This window comes from Amphiprion ocellaris, chromosome 20 (genome assembly GCF_022539595.1).
Source record: "Amphiprion ocellaris isolate individual 3 ecotype Okinawa chromosome 20, ASM2253959v1, whole genome shotgun sequence".
In the NCBI taxonomy this organism is placed as follows: Eukaryota; Metazoa; Chordata; class Actinopteri; family Pomacentridae; genus Amphiprion; species Amphiprion ocellaris.
In genome coordinates, this window is record NC_072785.1 from 26219776 (window position 1) to 26240540 (window position 20765).

Below are 20765 nucleotides of genomic sequence, written 5' to 3' on the forward strand. Positions count from 1 at the left end.
TATCTGTAAAATAATTATATATTTTGCAGATTTAAAAAAATTATTTACACTTTCGGCCTGTTTTTTAAGCTTAATATGTAAATTCATATTTTTGGTGATTTTACTGGTTATTATCTGTAATTTAACAAAATAATAATCTGTAAATATAATTTATATAAATTACATGAATTAAATATATCAAATTATGTAATTAAATATAATTTAATATATTAAATTAAAATTATTTTCTGCTGATTTACATACAGTTTAAAAAAGTAACTTAATTTTTAAAAAAATATTTACAGCAATTTTTTCAGTTATGTTTATGGTTAACGTACATTTACACTTTCTTATGTGATTTTATTAGTTTTCTATAACTTAACAAACCAGGAAAAACTTGTTTATACAGATAAAAATGTGTTTATATAATTTATATAAATTATATTAACTAAATATATTAAATTTATGTAGTTAAATATAATTTAATATATTACATTTAAAATATTTTCTGCTGATTTAAATACAGGAAAAAGTAATTTAATGGGCAAACGTAAAAAAAATATTTACAGCATTTTTACAGTATTTTTTATATGCTTGACATGTACATTTATACTTTCTTCTGTAACTTAAACCAGGAAAAATCTGTAAAATCAAAAATAAAAATCGTGTATTTTTACAGTGTATAAAAGTACAATATGATGATAATTTGCTTGTTAATTTCTTTCGGCTCAAAAGCAAAAATAGCCCAAATACGTGTCGAAATATTGATTTTTATTTTTGCCACTATTGCGCCTGAGAACGTATTTACAATTTTCGTAACATAAAAAAAAAGAAAAATCAATAAAATGTAAGAAAAACCCTCCAGAGCACCAGAGTGGAAGGAGAGGAGAAGGAGGAGGGGAGGGGGACACTGGCGGCAGTGCAGCCGGCGGACGGAGCGCAGGAGGCGGTTGCTCTCCTCCTGCAGTCCCGCTGCTGTTCCTGGATCTTTTTTTTTCTCTCTCTCTTCCTTTTACCTTTGTGTTGCGATCGGCTCTCCCAGTCTGATTCTCACACCCAGCCCGGTACCCCCACCTCCTCCTCCATCCCACCCTACCCCATCCTCCTCCTCCTCCTCCACCCCCTCTCCTCCTTTTAGCATCTGAAAAGACCACTGAGTGAGAATCGATGGCGCAGAGGCCCGCTTGACAGGACAATAAACCACAAAGAAGGGGTGAGTTTTTTTTCTCTCCTCCTTCTCTCTCTTGCTTTGCTTGTTTTTCCCCCGTCTTGTCTGAAATGCAGAATTACTCTAAAGATGCGTGGATCGCTCGCGGCTGCGTGGAGATGATATTTAACACCAGGCATCTTTTGTTACCGCGATATGATTTACAGCAGCGGCAGCAGCGGCTTCCTCTCACTCTGTTTATACACAGAAATATTAGGAGAAAATCAGCATCAGGACCAGGCTCCGCATCCAGCATCGTTTGGGACATTAATTTCACATGAACACACATTCACCTTACGTAACCTAGAAACGCTCCACGGCGCCCGTTACCGCCGGAGAACGGCGCGCATTGAGCCGCAGCAGGTTACGACGAGGCGCTGCGGTACCTGGAGGCTCCTAATGCGGGTTTGTCTGCTTGTAAACACCAATATGTCAGCGCAGAAACCCGGAGTGCCTCGCCGCTGGGGCTGTGTGTTTTTTTTCCCGGTCGGACCTCTCCGGGAATCTGGGCGCAACGCGGCGGTGCGTAATGTTCTAATTGGCTTCGCTTCTCCTCGCAGCCATGAGGAGGAAGACGAGGCGCATCCGAGGCGGCTGTTTACAGCTGATCTGGTTTGTCTGCGAGAGCCACAACAATAGCTTCCATTTTCCTCATCAGCCTCGGGCGTAATCGATAGTCCGAGAGAAATATGATGCTATTATTGGCACAGGTTTGGCACAGACGTCTGCAGCTCTGCCCGCAGCTCCGGAGAGAAACTGATGAATCACATATTGATCTTGTGTCTCTCCGCTGAGATGAGAATGTGTTTTGGCTGCCGGTAGCCTCAAGTGACCTGACGGCATGTGCTGCTGTGTTTGTGCCCCTCCACCTCCCCCTCAGCCTCCACCCTCCAGCCTCTCCACAGACGCAGCGATGCCCCAGCAGAGGGACGTCTGGTCTGCGTCCCGCCGCTTCGGCCTGCCAGCCGCCCGCCTCCAGACACTGAAGCCCGGCCACGACTTCCCATGAGGCCACCAGCAGCACTCAGCACGACCGCTCTGTATGGGGCCTCTCACATATGAAGTAGGTTCATGTTCACGTCTGTTTGCACCCAAAGGTGACACGCCTGAAGTGTTGGTGTCTGAGCAGCTGTTTCATCATGTGAGATGAAGCTGCAGCATCAAGACGTTTCAGGAAAACAAGTTTTTTCTCCAGAATTGTGGATATTTTTGGTTCAACTGCACAAAACTCACATCATTCCCAGCCAAAAATGCCTCTAACTAGAGACTAAATCAACCTTCAGTCACCAGTAATTCAATTTATCAAACATCTAAAACCTTTAAAAGTTAGATTTTACAGTTTTATATCATTGTAAAGCTGCAGAATCAAGTAGATTCAGAAACTGACTATTTTCTTGTTAAGGTTTTGTACATTTTTGTATTTTCTTCTAAAGCTACAGACACTTTTTGGTCCAACTGCACAAGAGTCACATTAATCTCAGCCAAAAATGTCTAACTAGAGACTAAATCAACCTTCAATCACCAGTAAATCAATTTATCAAACATTTAAAACCTTTAAAAGTTAGATTTTACAGTTTTATATGACTGTCACTTAAAATTCAAGAACATAAAATGTACAGACTTTTCCTTGGGCCTTGTTTTCTGGCTCCGATGTTTGATCTATGACATTTTACTTGTTTAAAATTTAGATCTATAGCATCACTTCATGGAAAAACTGAAGTCTGAGCCACTGCTATGTCATTTTAACTATGAAAAAAGCTGCAGAATCAAGATGTTTCAGGAATCAACACCGTTTTCTTCAGATTTTTCTCACATTTTCACACATTTATCTAAAATTGTGGACATTTTTGGTTCAGCTCCACGAAACTCACATCATTCTCAGCCAAAAATGTCTCCAACTAGAGACTAAATGAACCTTCAGTCGCCAGTAAATCAATTTATCAAACATCTAAAACCTTTAAAAGTTAGATTTTACAGTTTTATATCACTATAAATTCAAATTCAAGAACAAAAAATGTACAGACTTCTCCTTGTGCCTCGTTTTCAGGCTCAGTTGTTTAATCTGCAGTGCTCATAAAAAGTTTTCACCACCTTGGAAGTTTTCCCTTTTTATTGCTTTTCAACATTGAATCGTCATCAATATAATCTGGCTTTCTGACAACAATTTACAAAAAAAGACTTTCATAAAAAGGTGAAAACTTCTACAAAGTAATGTCAATTAATTAAAAATGGAAAATAAGTGACTGTATTATTCACTTTACTGAAATCTGTTTCTACTTTGACACGAACAAGTCTTTTTTTGGTGAATTGTCGCCCATAAAGCTTAAAACAATCAATTATGATTCAATCTTGAAAAGCAATAAGAGTGGAAAAGTTTCAAGGAGGGTAAATACTTTTAATATTTACTGTATGCCGTTTTTCATGTCATAGCAACAGCACCATTTCAGAAACAGTTTAAGGTGTTTTACAGGATAATAAAACAGAAGAATGGTTGATGTTGATCTACATACACCTAATATATGCAATAATATCAGCTGATGTGTCAAAATGATGATCAGTTTTTCTAAAAAGCATAAAACTTGGTGCGCTTGTACAGTTTGAGAATATTTTCAGAAATGGAGCCCTCGCAAAAACTCTCAGCATTGTTTGGTCGACGACAACAAAGAGACAACTTTGACCAACAAAAAGCTTCCTGGAGGTGGATGAAAACAAACCAGAGCTCTTGTGGAAACGTTGACGACCAAACTCACCGTTTCGACTCTGGAGATCACGGTGGTCAAATCTTTCACCTCTGAACTAACAGGTTGTGGCTCCAGAAACACTAGAAACACAGCTGGGGGCTTTAGAAAGCTAAAAAAAAACTGCTTTTAGTGCACAACTCTGTCAGTGTGGAGGAGACAGTTCAACAACGAAACAAACCTGGGTCTGAAATAGATTTTTTGAGTTAATCTTTGTGTTTGTTTTAATGAGCCAAAAAGGTCATGCTGGATATTTTTCTACTCCTTACAGTCAGGGCTAATGAACAGAAAATCTTTAAAATTCTGTATTCAGATACGGTGATTTTCTCCTCACATTGTCTTTGAAATTCACAGTTTTAGTTGACCTGATATTGCATATGGTGTCATTTCAATCCTTGAACATCACAACATTTGTTCAGGCATCACTTTTTCTGCATTATCATGTTTGGTTAAACAGATATGATGCAAAGTACATAATTTAGTTTTGGTTGAAGTACGAGGCTCCATCTGTGAAAATGATCAGGGACCAAAAGTGCACCAAGTTTCATGAAAAAGTGAACATGTCATCACAAATTTGGCACATATCAGCTAAACCAAAAACCCAAGTAAGTTGTATTAGTATGCTAATCGAATAAAAAGGTCTTGAAGCTGTTTTAAATCAACAGTAGTCTGAGTTTAAGAATGAAGAAAATAAAAGCTGAGGCCAGCAGGAGTTTTGTGCATCTTAATTTTACAATGCAAAGGTTTGTGATACTGTAAAGTATTTTTAAAAGCATTTTTAGCAGTGATTTACTAGTATTTTACAGTTTTCCCTCTTTTTTCCAGAATAAACAACGGCCGAAGAGGGATTGATAATCTATTTTTCACATAAAAAACAGAATAAAATCATATTTTAAGACCAAAATGTTCATTAAGCAATAATGTTAATGGAAATAACTGCAGCTCCAGATCAATAAAAGTTCATTTAAATATCTATTTATCTGCTTGAGTTGTTGTTCTACAAATAATAAGAAGAGCTTTACATTTAGTGAAGCTTTGTGTCTTAAAGAAATTGATTTCTTGTGTAAACTAATCAACAAATTATAGATTGAGTTACGCAAGAAGCAGCAATAAAACAGCTGAGCAACTTTAAAACTGTAGACAGCTGCCTGATATTTATAAAAAGTAACCTAGAATGAAATTATCAGGTGATTTAAACTCACTTTCAGTCACATCTTTAGAATTATTATCACAAGGAATAAGGAAACTGCATTACATCTACATCATCCTTTAATGCTGTCCAATGAATTAGCATCTCAAGCTAAATGGTATTTTAGTGCAAAACTAAGAGTAAGATGCCGCTAATAAACATTTTAAGCCAAAACATTAACAACAAAGTGTCAAAATTAACCCTGATTAATCCGTTTCCTCTCAGTTGACATGGAGGATGAAGATGGGACTTGTCTACTTGATGTTTTGTGGTGAGTTTCTGATTCTTACTCGCAACAAACATGACTTCTAACTTAAGTCTGCACCAAATATCCGGCAAGATTTGACTGATTTTGCTCCTTCTGTCTCTGCAGTGACCCCCAAGCCCTGAACGACTTCCTTCATGGGACCAATGAGGTAACAAAAGAGTCTTAAATAGAGAGACTCGAATACAAAAATCAATAATGCAAATGATAAATCGCAGATGGAAATATTTCCTGGCACGCGTTCTGTAATGCTGCATTCATTTCTCTCCCAACCTAAAATCGACTGGTTTCACCCCACCAGCTGCAGACGGAAGACCTGCTCATTAACTCCTCCTCTGGGGAACCCTCCCTCTTCGCTGATGCCCCGGTGAGTGTCTGGATCCACAGCCAGCAGCGTCACAACAACCAGCATCTCCCCCCTCAGGAGAACCATGTTTTTCTCTCCGTCTGTGCCTGAAACGGCATCGTGTCAACCGCTACTAATCACACAATTCTCCCCTCTTTCCACTGCTCTGTCTGCTGCTTCCCCGTCTATCTCCCGCTGTTTCCTCCTCCAGAGTCCCGTCTCTCTGCTGGGAGACGGCAGGGATTCCCCCGACACGCCTCCGCCCGGCTGTGTGGATCTGTCGTTCCTGGAGGAGGCCCTCCTGTCGTCCCCGGAGGGCGGAGAAGACCCTCCGGACGTGCAGAGCGGACCACCTGTGGAGGCTGGATGCGAGGCCAAGAAAGCGGAGGAAGCGGCGGAGGCGGCCTGCGACATCCTCCAGCAGAGCCTGCAGGAGGCCGAGATCACGGAGCAGACGATGGCTCTGGAGGCAGGTCTGGCTCCACCAGGAGACAGTCTGTCCCTGTACTCCCCCTCCCCGCTCCTCTCTCCGCCCACGGTGCCCTTCATGCCCAAATCCGTGACCCTCCCCGTCGCCCCTGCTTTGCCCAGAGACACCCAGGCGGCGGTGGAGCCTCCCCAGCCCTCCCTGCTGGCTGTGGGTCCAGGCTGCCCCTCTCTGAAACCCGCTGCCCCTCCTCAGCTGATGGGGCTGCTGCCAGGAAACGTGTTTCCTGCCGCTTCTCCGGAGACGTCCTTCTCTCTGAGTCCCGCCCAGGCCTCCAGCATGATCATCCACAAGACGGTGCCGGGTGTCACCGGTCGGCCCCTGATCACCCCGACGCTGAGGGCGGCGGCGGCGGCAGCACCAGGCATCGTCCTGCAGCGAGCCCCCCTCCCCATCCAGCCCAAGCTGCCCATCAGCATCCAGCCCCGGCTGGTCCAGATCAGCCCCAAACCCTCCGGACAGAAACCCACTCCTGGCCTCACCTTCGTCCCTGGGACTGCCTCGCCAAACATCCTGCTGTCCCAGGCTCCGGGCCAGAAGACTGTAGCTCCGCCGCCGCAGCCCCCCCAGCAGCTCCCCAAACCCGTCAGCCTGCAGCTGGTCAACCAGGGCGGCTCCTTCGTGCTCCAGCCTCAGCGACTCTTCCAGGGCCAAAACCAGTTCCTTCTTCCAGGCCAGTCCCCGGTTACCATCTCCCAGCCGGCCAGTGCAGCTCGACCGCTGCTGACCTCCAGCCACCAGGGCCCTTCGGTGCACAGCGTGGCCCCCTCCACCGGGCAGCTCGTGGACGGACCTCAGATCTTAACTGTGCCCCAGAGACAGCTGAACTTCAGCCCCGTCTTCACCACCCCCACAGGGCAGCTTGCGCTCCGCCAGGCCACCGTGCTTTCAGGACCTCTGCAGCTACAGTCGGCGCCCGCCACCGTCTTCCAGATGCCGGCACAGCTGGCTGGAACCTACACCGCAGGAGGGCAGGGCCAGAGGGCCACCCTGGTCCACAGTCCGGCTCTGGGAAACCACATTACCTTGATCAACAGCTCGGGGGTTCTTCCTCCAGATCTCACTTCTATCTCGATCGTGAACGGGCCGCCGGTGGTTCAGGGGCTTCCCTTCGCTGCTCAGGCGCCTCAGACTGAAGCTCAGCTGAGCCTCCAGCAGACGTCTGTGGTGCTGCTGCCAGACAGGACAGTCCAGGAGGAGAGAACCAGCTCAGAGGAGAGTTTCCACCAACTACAGCAGGTGAGCTTATCAGACCCTCGGTTTGTTTTACTGTAGGTTTTCTGGAAGCTAAATCGAGTGTCTTGTCTGTAGATAAAAATGTCTTTTTTGCTATTTTAGTGTGTTAGATACTTAAAAAATGATGCATAAACATTGTACAACCAGAGTACGGCTACAACTAACAAATGTTTACATCATCAGTTAATTTGTTGATTATTTTCTTGATGAATGGATTCATTGTTTGGTATATAAATTGTCAGAAAATGCTACCGTTTCCAGGCATTCATTGGTGGCTATTAAATTTTGGGCTACATAAATTTTCCCAGTAAACATAAACATCAATAATTTCTTGTCAGTTATGTTATTATGAAGTAAAGTTCTGCAGATTGTTCAAAGTGTGATGGATTACACGACTCTGAACTGATTTTCTTCCTTTTTGGGAACCAGCGGCTGCCAGGAAAAGTAACTGGTTGTTTAGTTCTCGAAGCGATAAAACGGCTTTTTAATGCAGTTTTGTCTGTTCGTCTCCCTCTGCAGCCCTACAGTCACGTTCTCCAGCACGTCTCAGTGCAGCCGTCCTCCGCAGGGCTTCAGTCTTCGCCTCCTCCGGTGGTCACCGTCCTGCAGCGCCCCCCTGAACCACCTCTGGCCCAGGATCCAGCTGTGGAGATGCCCAAACTCCTGATGCCCCCAGCAGACATGACGCAAGCGGTGGAGGAGGCGACCCACTCGATGAGCCAGAACCAGGCCTTTATGCAACATCTGCAACAGGTCAGAGCTTCGGCAAACAAACTTTTAGTCATTTAAATAACATAAGTTGAGGTCAGAAGCCTTTACTAAGGAAACTGTGAGACCACTTTGGTAAAAAAAAACAAACAAAAAAAAAAAAAAACTATAAAAATCACAAAAACCCCAAATACTGACAAATAGACAGGAGTTAGGCCAAAGGAAAATAGTGCTACAGCAACAAAACTGGAGTTACAATATTGTTAGATTACTCATGAAGTAGCAGCAATGGAACTGAAATAATAAAATCAAGTTAATCTTAGTAATACATGTAGTAAGTTCTGTTAATTTCAGTTATTCTCTAGGTAATATTGCTCTGTGACAATTGATCAATTATTCGATGCAGCTCTAAAGCAAATTAAGTGTTTTTATATAGCGTTTTTGTGTGTGTGGGAACACAAGTGCTAAAACAAAACAATTTTTAAAAGAGAATAAAATTGTATAAAATAACAAAACTCATCTAGAGTCAGAAGACCTCAAATCGCAAAACTCATGACTATAAATTCTAAAATTATCTGAAAATAACTAAATATTTTATAGTGAATTAACTTGAAATTAACTAAATGTAGAGATTCGCTTTAAGTTAACAAGATAAGTTATTTTCAGTAAATTTCTGTTTAATGTTTTACAGTGTACATCCTACTATCTATCTATCGTGTGTATTTGAGGTATTATTGGTTTAAACCTTGTTTTTTGGGCTGTTTCTGGTTAATAAAATCAGCTATGGTCAGCGATATAGGAGCTCTGGTTAAGTTCAACTATGTTAAGTTTAATAAGTCACTCTAATTGAAATAAGCCTGACTTATGTACAATTCACACGGGATTAGTATTACCAGGGGATCTCTGGTAAACTGTGAATTACCTCCCCACATCTCTGTTTTTCTTGCAGTGCATTTGCATGGGATAAGCAAAGTCTGTATTTTACTCTGATTTACTGACATTACAGCCCAGATATAACGTGGTATGTAGTCGTCATGGCAACAGTAAATATGTCAAAGCAGCGACGTCACTTGAGAACAGTGGGCAGCGTTGTTGGGATAACGGGCCATCAAGGTTTCTAACTGCAGGCTACTATGCATGTCCTCCATCTCAACATCCTCCCAAATTTCCCTCGTCTTGTTGATCTGATTTGGCTGTTTCTGCCAATGGTCCACAGGCCTGTTGTGTATCGGCATCACTGAGATGCAGATTCGCACAGGACTAGTATTATCCCACGATGTCGGAGTTTGGCAAAATATGGTAGGTAATTTGTGGTGGAATTTTTACTTTCTAAATTACAGACATGGTGCATTTGCATGGCATAAAGATCACAGACATCCTCTGCAATCATCCCAAATCACCACTGGTCCCGAGGTAATACCAATCCCGTGCGAATAGGGCTTTATTTGGTAAACTTACGGAACAAGCTCCTGTATACATTCATGACATGGCAGAATGGGAGAAATGGGAGATAAATAATTTAAAATTTCCTTCGGGGTTAACAAAGTTTTATCCTATTCTAAGTTATCCTATCTTATCGTACTTTATATTTACAACAAGATATGATACAATAAGATAACTAAGTACTGCAGATGTCGGTTACAGTGAAATAATCTTCAATTGCCTCAAATTCAACAAAATAAAACAAATGTCTCTTTTTTTTGTCATCGTTTCTCCACAGCAAGCGCTTAGTTCTCCCATCTCGTCCGACTTGTTGGTCGGATCTCTGCCGGTGGTTCCGATGGAGTCGCTCTCCTCTCCGGTCTCCGGTGACCGAGACACCCATCCTCGGACTCATGCCGGTTCCGGTCAGGACTCCCTGCTGTCTGATCAGTGTGTCGAGGTTTCTCCTCTTCACTCGGACCCCGAGGACCCGTCGCTGATCTGCTCCCCGCCTCAGATCCAGGACGCCGGCAGAACAGCTCCGGCTCCTTTCTCCCCCCCAGCTGGGCCTCAGATGGTTCTGTCCGGACCTGAGAGTTCAGCCCAACAAACGGCAGCTCCACAGCCCAGAATCGAGCCTCAGGTCCAGTACCCGGCCCCCCATCAGCTCCAGGTGCCACAGGCCTTGTTCGGCCAGAACCAGGTGCAGATCCAGGCCTCGGTTTCCCCCTCGGTCCCCCCTCCGGTCCACAGCAGCCCGTCTCCTCTGCGATCCAGCGTCTCGGTGCCTCAGCAGCAGCCAGATCCTTCAGCTGCTGTTGTCTCCAAAGCAGGAGACGACTCCGCTGTCCAACAGCACACACAAAACAGTAAGTGGACCTACTGGTTCAAAAATATGCAACTCCTGATGAAGCTCTTTTCTGTGTTTCTAACTATTATGTCCTCCCTCTACATCACCTCTGTTATCATTATCTTCATTTCCAATCCCATCATCATCATCGTCGTTATGGCCTCATTATGTCCCTCATCAGAGCCGACAGCTGCCTTGGTTGTGGAGAGTAAAGCATTTACTCTCGATGTCCATCCACCCTCTCCTGCAGCCAAAGGGGTCCAGAAAGCCCACGGACCTCCAGCTTCCACAGAGTGTCCACCGGTCCAGACAAGTCCACAGACCAAGGTCAGATAATGTCCACTCACTTTACATGCACTTGTAAACAATGTCTGTCATGACAGTCTTCCAATGACTGCTAAAACTCTGAATTTTCTATTTAGAAATCGCTGAAACACGTCTTTCATAGATTTATCAAAGGTCTTCTGGAAATACGACAAAACCCGCTGTTACAAAAATATCCATATGGCAACTTGAATGATCAGTTTTGGCATGACCTTTTAACTTCTAATAAGTGATAATGATTGACTACAGCTGCTGACATTCAGCCACAAATACCACAGTGGGAAAGTCTGAGGAGCTCAGCAAAGATCTGAAAAAGCAAATCATTGACTCAAAAAAGTCAAAAAGTAGCTTGGAAACATTTCAAAGCAGCTACAGATCACAGAAACACCCATGCAAACAATTATAAGTATAAAGTGAATGATCGAGTTATGTCACTGCCACAATCTGGAAGAAAACAAACTATAAACTGCTGCTGAGAGACAATTGGTCAGGATGGTCAAGAGTCACCAAAAAGCAGGTCTGCAATGAATTAGAAGCTGCTGTCAGTGTCAACAGTACAAGTATGTTTTACATCAATATGAGCTGAGAGACTGCAAGAAAGACGCTCTTCCACAAAAAGACTTTGGACATCTAAGGCTCATCTGAAGTTTGCTGCTGATCACAGACAATAAAAAACCTTCTGGAGGAAAGTTCTGCGGTCAGATGAAACTAAAATTAAGCGATTTGGCCACGATGACCACAAATATGTTTGGAAAAGAGAAGCCTAAGAAAGCCAAACCAACCATCAAGCATGGTGGTGGCAGTATCATTCTCTGGGGCTGTTTTGCTGCCAGTGGAAGTGGAGCTTTACATAAAGTAAACTGAACAATGAAGAAGGAGGATCACCTCCACATTCTTCATGAAAACCTAAAACCATCAGCCAGAAGGTTGGATTTTGGACACAGTTGGGTGTTCCAACAAGACAATGACCCCAAACACACATCAAACGTGGTAAAGAAACAGTTAAATGTGACTGGAATTAAGAGTTTAAACTGGTCCCCTTAAAGTCCTGACTTAAACTGTGAAATGACAACTTTGACAGCATTGAAATGATTGTTAAACGCAGGAAACGGATAATGAATGCCTTGAAAACGGCCATGTGTCCGTCCTTGTAGCCTAAACTGTTGTGTTTTCTCCAGGTGGCAGGTCCTGTGGAGCTGCAGAGAGAGGAGAGGCTCACACCAGCAATGCGAAGGCACAGGTAAGATCCCCGAACAGCGAATCACCTGCAGAAAGCTTAGTCAAAGTCAGGAGGGTTGGAGAAAAAGTAAATTGGTTCTGAAGTGCACTGAAAAGCTGCTCAGATACTCCATTCTCCATATGAGGAAGTAGAATATCCAGTAATCCGTAAAGCGTATGTAAAGCACGAGAGGCATTACAAGAATTGACTGAATTCAAAAGTATGTTTATTGATTTGGGATGCCAACTCATGCTTTGAGCTACATGCAAGAAAACCTTCCACCTTAAAATCTGCATGTGGCTCCTGTTTGCCTTTTTTTTTTTTTTTTTTTTTTTGATTTCTTCACTGGGAAAGAAGGAAAGTGCTTCAAAACTGACTCTTATTGCATTCTCTGTCAGTTCAGGTTAACGCAGAGTTTTCTTCCTTCAGGTTCCAGCAGCAGCTCTGTTTGGACCATGGAGCCGTACAGAACCCGTTTACCGGTTCGGCCTTCTCCACGCTGAAGGACGCCGTGGGACGCCTGCTGCCGTACCACACCTGCGCCGGTCACCTGCCCACTCAGGAGGACTTCAATTTAGGTTGGACTGATGATTCGTGAAGCCCTCAGCTAAAGATATGCCTCTAAAAACAAAAAGATCCCAACATATCTACAAAAAACAAGTATTTCAACAAAAACTGTGCCCTCTGCACCAGCATGTAACACATAATGAGCAGCATGTATACACTTACAGATAAGACGTAACTGTGTTTTTTAGGTTTTGGTTCAGTTTCTTGCAACCCAACTCATGTTTCAAAAGTTTTTCTTCTCTTTCGCAAACAATAAAGCCCCCTAGTCATACTATCATAACATGAACAGAGTTGTTAGTAGTATATCTGTACTCTATCATCATTTGGGTTAATTATTTTGTTAATCTGAGTGTGTTTACATCCTTCTCCACAGTGGACCAGGAGTTCGACACCGTGTCCGGTTTCCTGCTGAAACGCACCAAGGACATGGTCAACAAATACAGGCAGCTATTGGTTAGAGAAGCCCAGGTGAGATGCTGCTTTCTTTCTGCATTTACTTATATGCGGTATTCAGATCTTTAAGTACCACTATGGAGACGTAAAAACACTCCAGTACAAGCTAAAATCCTGTATGACAACATTCTGCTTAAATAAAAGTGCACTCCATCTCAAATCATCTGATTTATAGAACAATGTCTGCTTGATCTTCTCTGACTTGCCTGAAATTTTTTACTTTGAGTAGAAAGTACAATATTTCCCTTTGAATCGTGGCAGAGTGGGAGTATAAAGTAGTACAACATAGAAATACTCAAGTACCTCAAAGCTGTACTTGAGTAAATGTAGTTAACTATTTTCCACAACTATCTTACTTAACCCTATCCATCTATCATCTATCCATTCATCCATCTATCTATTCATCCATCTGTCCATCTATCCGTGTCTATCATCCATCCATCCGTCTATCATCCATCCATGCTTCCGTCTATCCATCGGCCTATCCATCCATCCGTGTCTATCATCCATCCATCCGTGTCTATCATCCATCCATCCGTCTATCCATCTACCCATCCATCCATTCATCTAACAAAAGTCATTAAATCTCTAAGTTAACTGCGCAATTACAGTTCATTTTTACCAGATAACTGTAGTAAGTAAATCATCTTTCATGTTCAAATGACGAACGAGAATTGAGAACAAAAATTCACCCTGTTTTCAAACTGTACGTTTGACTGGCTGTGAACTGGTTTCCACAGCAGGAGAGTCCGTCAGCGGAGATGGTGATGCTGGAGCGTCTCTTCCTTCAGGCCGAACGTTACGCTTTAGCAGAGGACAGACGACGAGCCCGCAGAGACCCAGGTCAGAGTCCCAGCAGGACGAAAATACTATTATTATCACAACGCCGAGGCTGAGAAAGATGCCGCTTTAAATCCCAGAGCAGAGAGAAAATCCGGACCAACTGGGGAAAAGCGAATTAGTGACACTTTAGAAAAAATACAAACTAATTTAGTGGTGCCTCAAAGCGCGGCACTTAACCTCCATATTTGCTCCGGAGCAGCTCCCAGGTGTGAATGTGTAATTAAGCTGTGGAAATGTGGAGCAGGGTCGTGCTGAGAAAGACTCCAAAAATTACATGTGAGAGGTTAAGAGCAAATTAAAGAAGGGTTGTTATGTTAATTAAAAAGTTGGGAAGGAGCCTCTTGAAGACTGTTAGATGTCATACGTGGCTGCTGTCGGACTTCTGATAAAATAATCATCCAAAAATGGAACAAGAATCTCTTATTAAGCAAGAACTTTGAATTTATTAACTATTTCACTCGCAGTGAAAGCACACATTAATAAACATTACTCTTTATCTGTCACATTTAGTAAAAATACTTATTTCCTGTGGTGTTTGGACAGCATCACACTGAAATAGTACATTACAACTAATTGAAACAGTATATCAAGTGAAAAAGTAGTGGATTTTGACAAAAAAATTGGGTCTGAAAAACATTCAACTCGAACATGACCTTTATCTGACCAGTTTAGTAGCTTCACCAATAAATAAAACATTTCTCTGTCATGTTTGACTAGATAAAACTATTCTATTCTCCGATCAGCTCCAACATTCAGACCAATGACAGCCAAAGTGAAGAACAAAGATTATCAAAGGCACTTGCCAATTACCAGGTTGGATCTTTGGGCAGCGAGTGGTTCTTCAAGTCAGTTCTTGGTGTTGAGGTGTCGAAAGTCGTAAAAATGGGCAGTTTAAGGATCTAAGAGACTTTGACAAATTTCAGGGTTAGATAACCGAGTCAGAACATCTCCAGAATGGCTGCTCTTGTGGTTAGAACCAACCAAAAGACAGCATGACGCTCTGAGCTGTTTTGCTGGGAATCTTGGATGTTCCTTTGACACGTCCCACCAGACTTGTCTTCAAAACTTACAAAAACTTTGGCCTCAGGCTGCTCTGACATGGCGGTAAAACAGCTTGTTGTATACTGTAGCTAAAAGAGCCTACATTGCTGCTTTTTGGCCCAAAAGCCCGAAGTCCACAACAAAAAGAGTCATTAGATCCCACAGAAAACATCCACCTGAAATGCCCAGCTTGAAGTCCAGCCTCATCTACCGAGCAGCCAGTGTGGCCCTCAAACAAAGAACAAGCAGGTTCCTCACTACCAACTGTTATTTCCTTACTAAAGCTTCTTCTACCAGGCCTGCATCTCTCTGCCGATAGTCAAGTGAGTCCCAAATCAGGGGCTTCAATCTTTGAAAGACAGCGCTACAGTATGTTCGAAAAGAAAGTGCCCCTTCCTTCGACTTGAAGTAGCTTCTGACATAACTGCAGACATCACCAACATCATTTTGCTGAATCAAAACTCTAACTGAAGTAAATTAAAAATTAAATTTTGACTGGTCATAATTCCATTTTGGGATGTCTACAACGACATTCTGATTAGTTCCAACTTAATTCAAGATATCTAAAACGGACAATGTAGGTATCTTGAATGAAGGGGTATTAAAGATATCTTGGATTACAGTTATGACTAGTCAGAATTAAACTGCAGATATCTGAAACTGGAATTACAACTAGAATTTGGCTTTAGTTATCTGCAGTTAATTTGTATATATCTGTATAGACATAATTATTTAAGATATTTGCAATAAAATTTTGATGAGTCATAAATACAGTTTGAAATATGAATACCATTCTGACCAGTTAAAACTTAATGTAAGATATCTAAAAATGGCAATGCAGATATGTTGAATTGAAGGGAACTGAATGTCTTGAACTAGAATTATATTGGACTTACAAGTAAGAATTGTTGAGATCCGTAATGAGAAACTCTGTACACATGAATGCTTAAAGTGATACATTCATCCAGGAAGAATTAAACCAAAATGTTCTTGCTAACGCAGAAGAAACTGAATTATAGGATATCTGTGGTAGGTATCCACTCCAGCTAGTAAATGTCAAAACATCCATACTAAGCACTTCCTCTTCTTCCCTCCAGAGTCCTTCATGTCGGTCTTGTCTTCGTCCTCGTCTTCCCCTCATGGTGCCCACTCCTCCAGTTCCTCCAACCTCTACTCCTCCTCTGGCAGCCCTTCATCTCCACCAGCCTGGACCCGGCTGTCCGACAGGCCGCCGGGCCTCAAGACGTACCGCTCTAGCTCCCGCGGGGCGCTCAGACTCACCATCAAGCAGGAGTCCGGCTCTCGTAAGGTGATCCACAACTCGGCCTGTGACCCGGGGCTGAAGAGGGACCACACGGGGCAGCTAACCAACGGCGGCGGGGTCAACGAACGCCACTCGCCGGCACCCAACGGAGCCACCCAGCATCCTTTACACGACCAGGAGATGTCCAATGGCAACACCGCAGCAGAGGAAGTTCCTCAAACGCCGCCCAGTTCCAAAACAAAACCCCCAAACCCTCTTCCTGTGCCGGACGTTTGCTCTGAGTTGCCTCCCAGAGATGTCAGCGCTCCAAAACTGAAATGCTACCGGTTGGAAGCGTCTCCTCGGCCGGAGCGGCGGTTCAGCCCGCCGCCTCCGACCCTCCAAGAGGACAACATGCTCAGCGAACACCTGCAGAGCGCCATCGACAGCATACTGGAGCTCCAGCGCCTGCAGGGCCCATCGGCAGCCCCGACCAGAACCACGTCGGGCCCCTCGCTGGACCAGGCTGTTACCAGCATCCTGGAGGGACACCTGTGAGGTAAATCCACCCCACAAACGTCCACGAAAAACATCCATCCGAGGTGGAACAACCAGACTTCTTCTCTGTTCCCATTAAGGGTTTCAGATTTTACTTTTTAAGGATTGTTTGAAGGAAAAAGGAAGAAGGGAAAAAAAATTAAGAGGCACTATAAAGAGATGCATACCAGACAACAGCACTATCTATAGTCCGATAGATGTTAGATACTTCATTTTGATGTACGTTTGTGGAAAAAAAATCTATTTGAATAGGAGCTATATTGTTTCAGTGGTAGTTAAGTCATTCAGAGGTTTACGACACTGGTGTAACCTTCATCAGCATATAGTATATAAGTAATAGTGAGGATAACGAAAACGTGGAGTAGACTGAGATTATTCAATAGTTTTTTATAAGATTTCTTTCAAAAAAAAAAACAAAAACGTGGAGTTTCTTTTGCATAGTGCCAAGCTTCCAGGGTATTTATTTTGATAATCTGTGCCAATTGTGTTTTTGCATTGAGAATGTGCGACGAGTGAGTGTGTGAGTGTGTTTTCATTAAGAGTGAGTGAGAAAACATTGCATCCTGCGACGGGACCGAAACCTCCCGCAGGCTCCATCATCTCGGCTTAACGAATGAAACTCCAAAGAAATTTGTGACTTGCTATACATCCTGAATACACCAGCAAACGTCCATGTTGTGTCTCTTCCCACAAACTGGAGTCCGTCCATGTTGAAGCAGAAAGAACCCCAGTGGGACACAAAAAACACATGAGGCAGTCGTGCTTTTCCTTTCTTTTTTTTTTTCTTTCTTAAGTTTGGAGTCTTACTGTGAAATATTTCTGTCTGTTTCCAGAGACAAGAATGGTTTCCCATAACTGTATGTATTAACATGCAAGCAATAATAATAAGTTAGGGTTGTTGGGAGCAGTGGTGGTGCAGTGAGGAAGAGGAAGATGAAGGAGATCTTTGCCTGTTTTGCTTATTCATTCGATGAAAACCGAGATTGTTTTTCAGGAATGAGAGATGCTTATTTTTTTCGTCATCGCAGCCCGTGTAGTTTAGAAGTTTCTAACATGTTTCAAGGGCTTGACGGTGACTTTTAACGGCATCGATGACCATGAAAACAACAAAAAAAGAGAAAAACACCAAAACTGACAGAAACTGTACAGAACATGAGCCTCTCTGCATCGTCAAACAGCCTTTGACCAAAAACTAGAAGAATCATCCGCTTCTCTTTATTTATTATTAAATTATTGGTTTGTAGCCCGCCGCACCGAGCCGAACGTTTACTTTCACGCCGCCATCGTGGAGCAATATATAAGTTTTTGCAACATTCTTATGTTAACGTGACAATCTTATTGGTCTGTGTGAAAATGTGAATTCTGTTCTGTTTGTTCGACTCTTCCTCATGAAAAACGTGCAAAATTATTCCTTGCAGATGGATTTTTACCTTCAAGGTCGAAATGTAAAAGCTGCAAAATTAATTTTTGTAGTGTAAATTGAAAGCGCACTTCGAAATTTAGCTTTTGGAATTGGGGGTTAAGGTTCGACAAGTCGTGAATTGGAAAGGTTTAGAAAATGCCTTATTGTTAATTCAGTCAGTGTACCTTTAAGGAAATGGAATCTGCAAAGAAAAGATGTAAACATCTGGTGTTCTGAAATGAGAAAGCAACCTGTCCCTTCAAAAAAAAAGGAAAAAAAACATCCGGAAATTTGGGGCTAAATCAAACAGGCACTCATTTCTTGAATTGTATTGTCTTTTTTTTTTTTTTTAATGTGTAAAAATGTCTTTTGTTGGAATGAACAAAAGGAGTTATAATATGCAGTAATGTAGTGTTGAAACTCTCTGCAGTAGTTCGGGTGGAAACTCACAGGAGGGTTCATGAAGGAGGAGTTTGAGCTTTGGGGAAATAGATTTTCTTGCTAAAAGACTGATACATTTGTGTCAGTATGCTAACTATGAAGCTACAGCTAGCAGCCACTTAGCTTAGAGAGCAAATATTCTGCTTTTTGGGGTTTCCCACCTTCCATTAGCATGTTGTAGCTTTTTATAGTCTGCAAACTTATAAATCCTAAAGTCCATGCACCTTCCTGAAAAGCCTTGTTTCAAGTCCAAGCTTTTTTTCTCCCCGTTACTTACAAACCTAAACATGTAACACATTTGCGTAGCAGCTAGTTTGGCCTTCACACAGAATAAACAACTTCCTCTCTAGCTATCACTTCCCAATTCAGGGACTACAACCTTTGAAAGATATAACCTACAAAGCACATGCCTCTGAAAGATGCAAAGGTTGAACCAAGCGTTGTTAAGGCCAGTTCACGGTTTCTGCATTACTGATTGAAACTGGAAAAGTGGACAGGTGTCACACATGCAGCAATAGTTAGGAAGACGGTCACATTACCCCTCATATTAAACGCATAAAAAATACAAGGGGCTCTCATGGATGTTTATGGAACCCTTTGACATTTCAATTTTTACAGATACAGAAGTTACTCACAGTTTCGGCTGCAGCACTGCATCATTGCGATTATTCCTAAAGTGGGCTGTGTGCAGTGGTAACATATCTGGAGAATTAAGGATCCACAGGATATCTGGAGAATTTAGGATACACGGGATGTCTGGAGAATTTAGGATGCACAGGATATCTGGAGAATTTGGGATACACAAGATATCTGGAGATTTTGGGGTACACAAGATATCTGGAGAAGTTAGGATATGTAGGATATCTGGAGACTTTAGAATCCACAGGATATCTGGAGAATTTAGGATACATTGGATGTCTGGAGTTTAGGATGCACAAGCTATCTAAGAGAATTTACAATACATGGGATATCTAGAGAATTCCTAGATATGACCTAAGGGTCCTTCAACTAGACTCCAGTGGATTAGAAAAGTCATAAAACAACACCCAAGCTTCCGTGGAGGTCAACAGCGGAGCAAAATCAAAGCCTTTGGAAGGATGCAGCTCCTGAATTGGGACATAGTTTTATATCTGGGGTTACCAACTAACATTCATTGGTTCAGCCAACCAATCAGAGCAGCCTGGGTTTTTCAGGAGGTGGGTCTGACAAAGAAAGGTGCTAAAACAAAGCAGAATAGTGAGAAGAGGTGAAAATACAGTTTAATTATAATAGATGCCTGTAAATGAGCATAGTATGGGCAATTTAAGGGCTATAAATAGGGGAAATCCAGTAGCCTGGCTCTGTCCAAAGGTAACAAACTCCACCTACCAGCACTGCTAAAGCCATGTCTCTATGCTAAGCTAACTAGCTGCTGACTGTAGCTTCAGATTTGCTGTTGGTAAATGAGCAAGCAAGTTTATTTTCCAACCGCCTTTAACAGAACTTGTCCCAAAATATTAAAGTGAGCATATCTAAGAAGTGGCCAAGCCTTCCAGTGTGTTTCCATCCTCAGGGGTTTCGCTGTAATGCAGTAAAGATGTCAGAGTGTCTTTCACAACACAGGATTGCACTCTTTGTCACCGCTAAACTTCTTACAAGGGGAATTCCACCAAAATTTACTTATGTGTTTTTTATGTCTGTTTTTTGTTTAAGTGTTTCCCAAAGTTTGCCCACATTTTTCCTTGGTAATAAGTCAAAGACACAAGATGAGAGAGAAATAAAGTCAACTTTGATGGAATCCCCTTCGATGAAGCAGCCTCATGTGCCATTGTTATTGTCGCAGTGTCAAACACTGATCATTAGAAATATGCTTAGTTTTGTCAGCGTCTTCTTAAGGACGAAGGGATTCTGCATGTTGAGCCATTTTATTTATTTGTACATGTGCTTTATTTAATTTTCCTGATTGAACTGTGAAACCAGGGGAGCTCATAACTCTACACTAATTCAACTTCAGATACAAACATTTGACTGACAGATTGTTCTGATGCCAAAATCAAGAGGCCTTAATTCAGCAAAACTAGATTGTAAAAAAAAAATGTCATTCCTGACAAAAAAAAATCCAACTAAAGACTCCTTTGACCTGAAAGTCATGAGTGATTCATATATGAAATGTTAAGAAAACCACTTTTGTACTCATTTTTACAGACTATTTATTAAACTGTGATTTTGTAAGAAATTAAAAAAACTGAATGTTATTGTGTCCTTTTT

At 42.3% G+C, this 20765-nt stretch overlaps 1 protein-coding gene across 2 annotated transcripts; it reads left to right on the forward strand.

Moving 5' to 3' along the window:
* Positions 1-895: 895 nt before the first annotated feature.
* On the forward strand, positions 896-20752 carry si:ch211-168d23.3 (BRD4-interacting chromatin-remodeling complex-associated protein). Of its 2 annotated transcripts, none has more exons than XM_023277768.3 (14): positions 896-1192; positions 2067-2249; positions 5339-5384; positions 5487-5529; positions 5680-5745; positions 5936-7450; positions 7967-8200; positions 9876-10446; positions 10609-10754; positions 11930-11991; positions 12400-12548; positions 12911-13005; positions 13731-13833; positions 15972-20752. In XM_023277768.3, the coding sequence occupies exons 3-14, from the start codon at positions 5344-5346 to the stop codon at positions 16673-16675; spliced, it is 3729 nt and encodes a 1242-aa protein (XP_023133536.2). In that variant the 5' UTR covers positions 896-1192; positions 2067-2249; positions 5339-5343; the 3' UTR covers positions 16676-20752. The 2 variants fall into 2 exon arrangements, with proteins under 2 accessions (XP_023133536.2, XP_054861911.1); XM_055005936.1 differs by having other exon boundaries at positions 2081-2249.
* The last annotated feature ends 13 nt before the right edge of the window (positions 20753-20765 follow it).

Excerpts from the sequence above, each read along its gene's own strand:
- si:ch211-168d23.3 (XM_023277768.3), top strand. The coding sequence starts at position 5,344 with ATGGAGGATGAAGATGGGACTTGTCTACTTGATGTTTTGTG. Across the intron at positions 5,530-5,679 it reads TCCTTCATGGGACCAATGAG|CTGCAGACGGAAGACCTGCT; the intron begins GTAACAAAAGAG and ends TCACCCCACCAG. Across the intron at positions 12,549-12,910 it reads TCAGGAGGACTTCAATTTAG|TGGACCAGGAGTTCGACACC; the intron begins GTTGGACTGATG and ends CCTTCTCCACAG.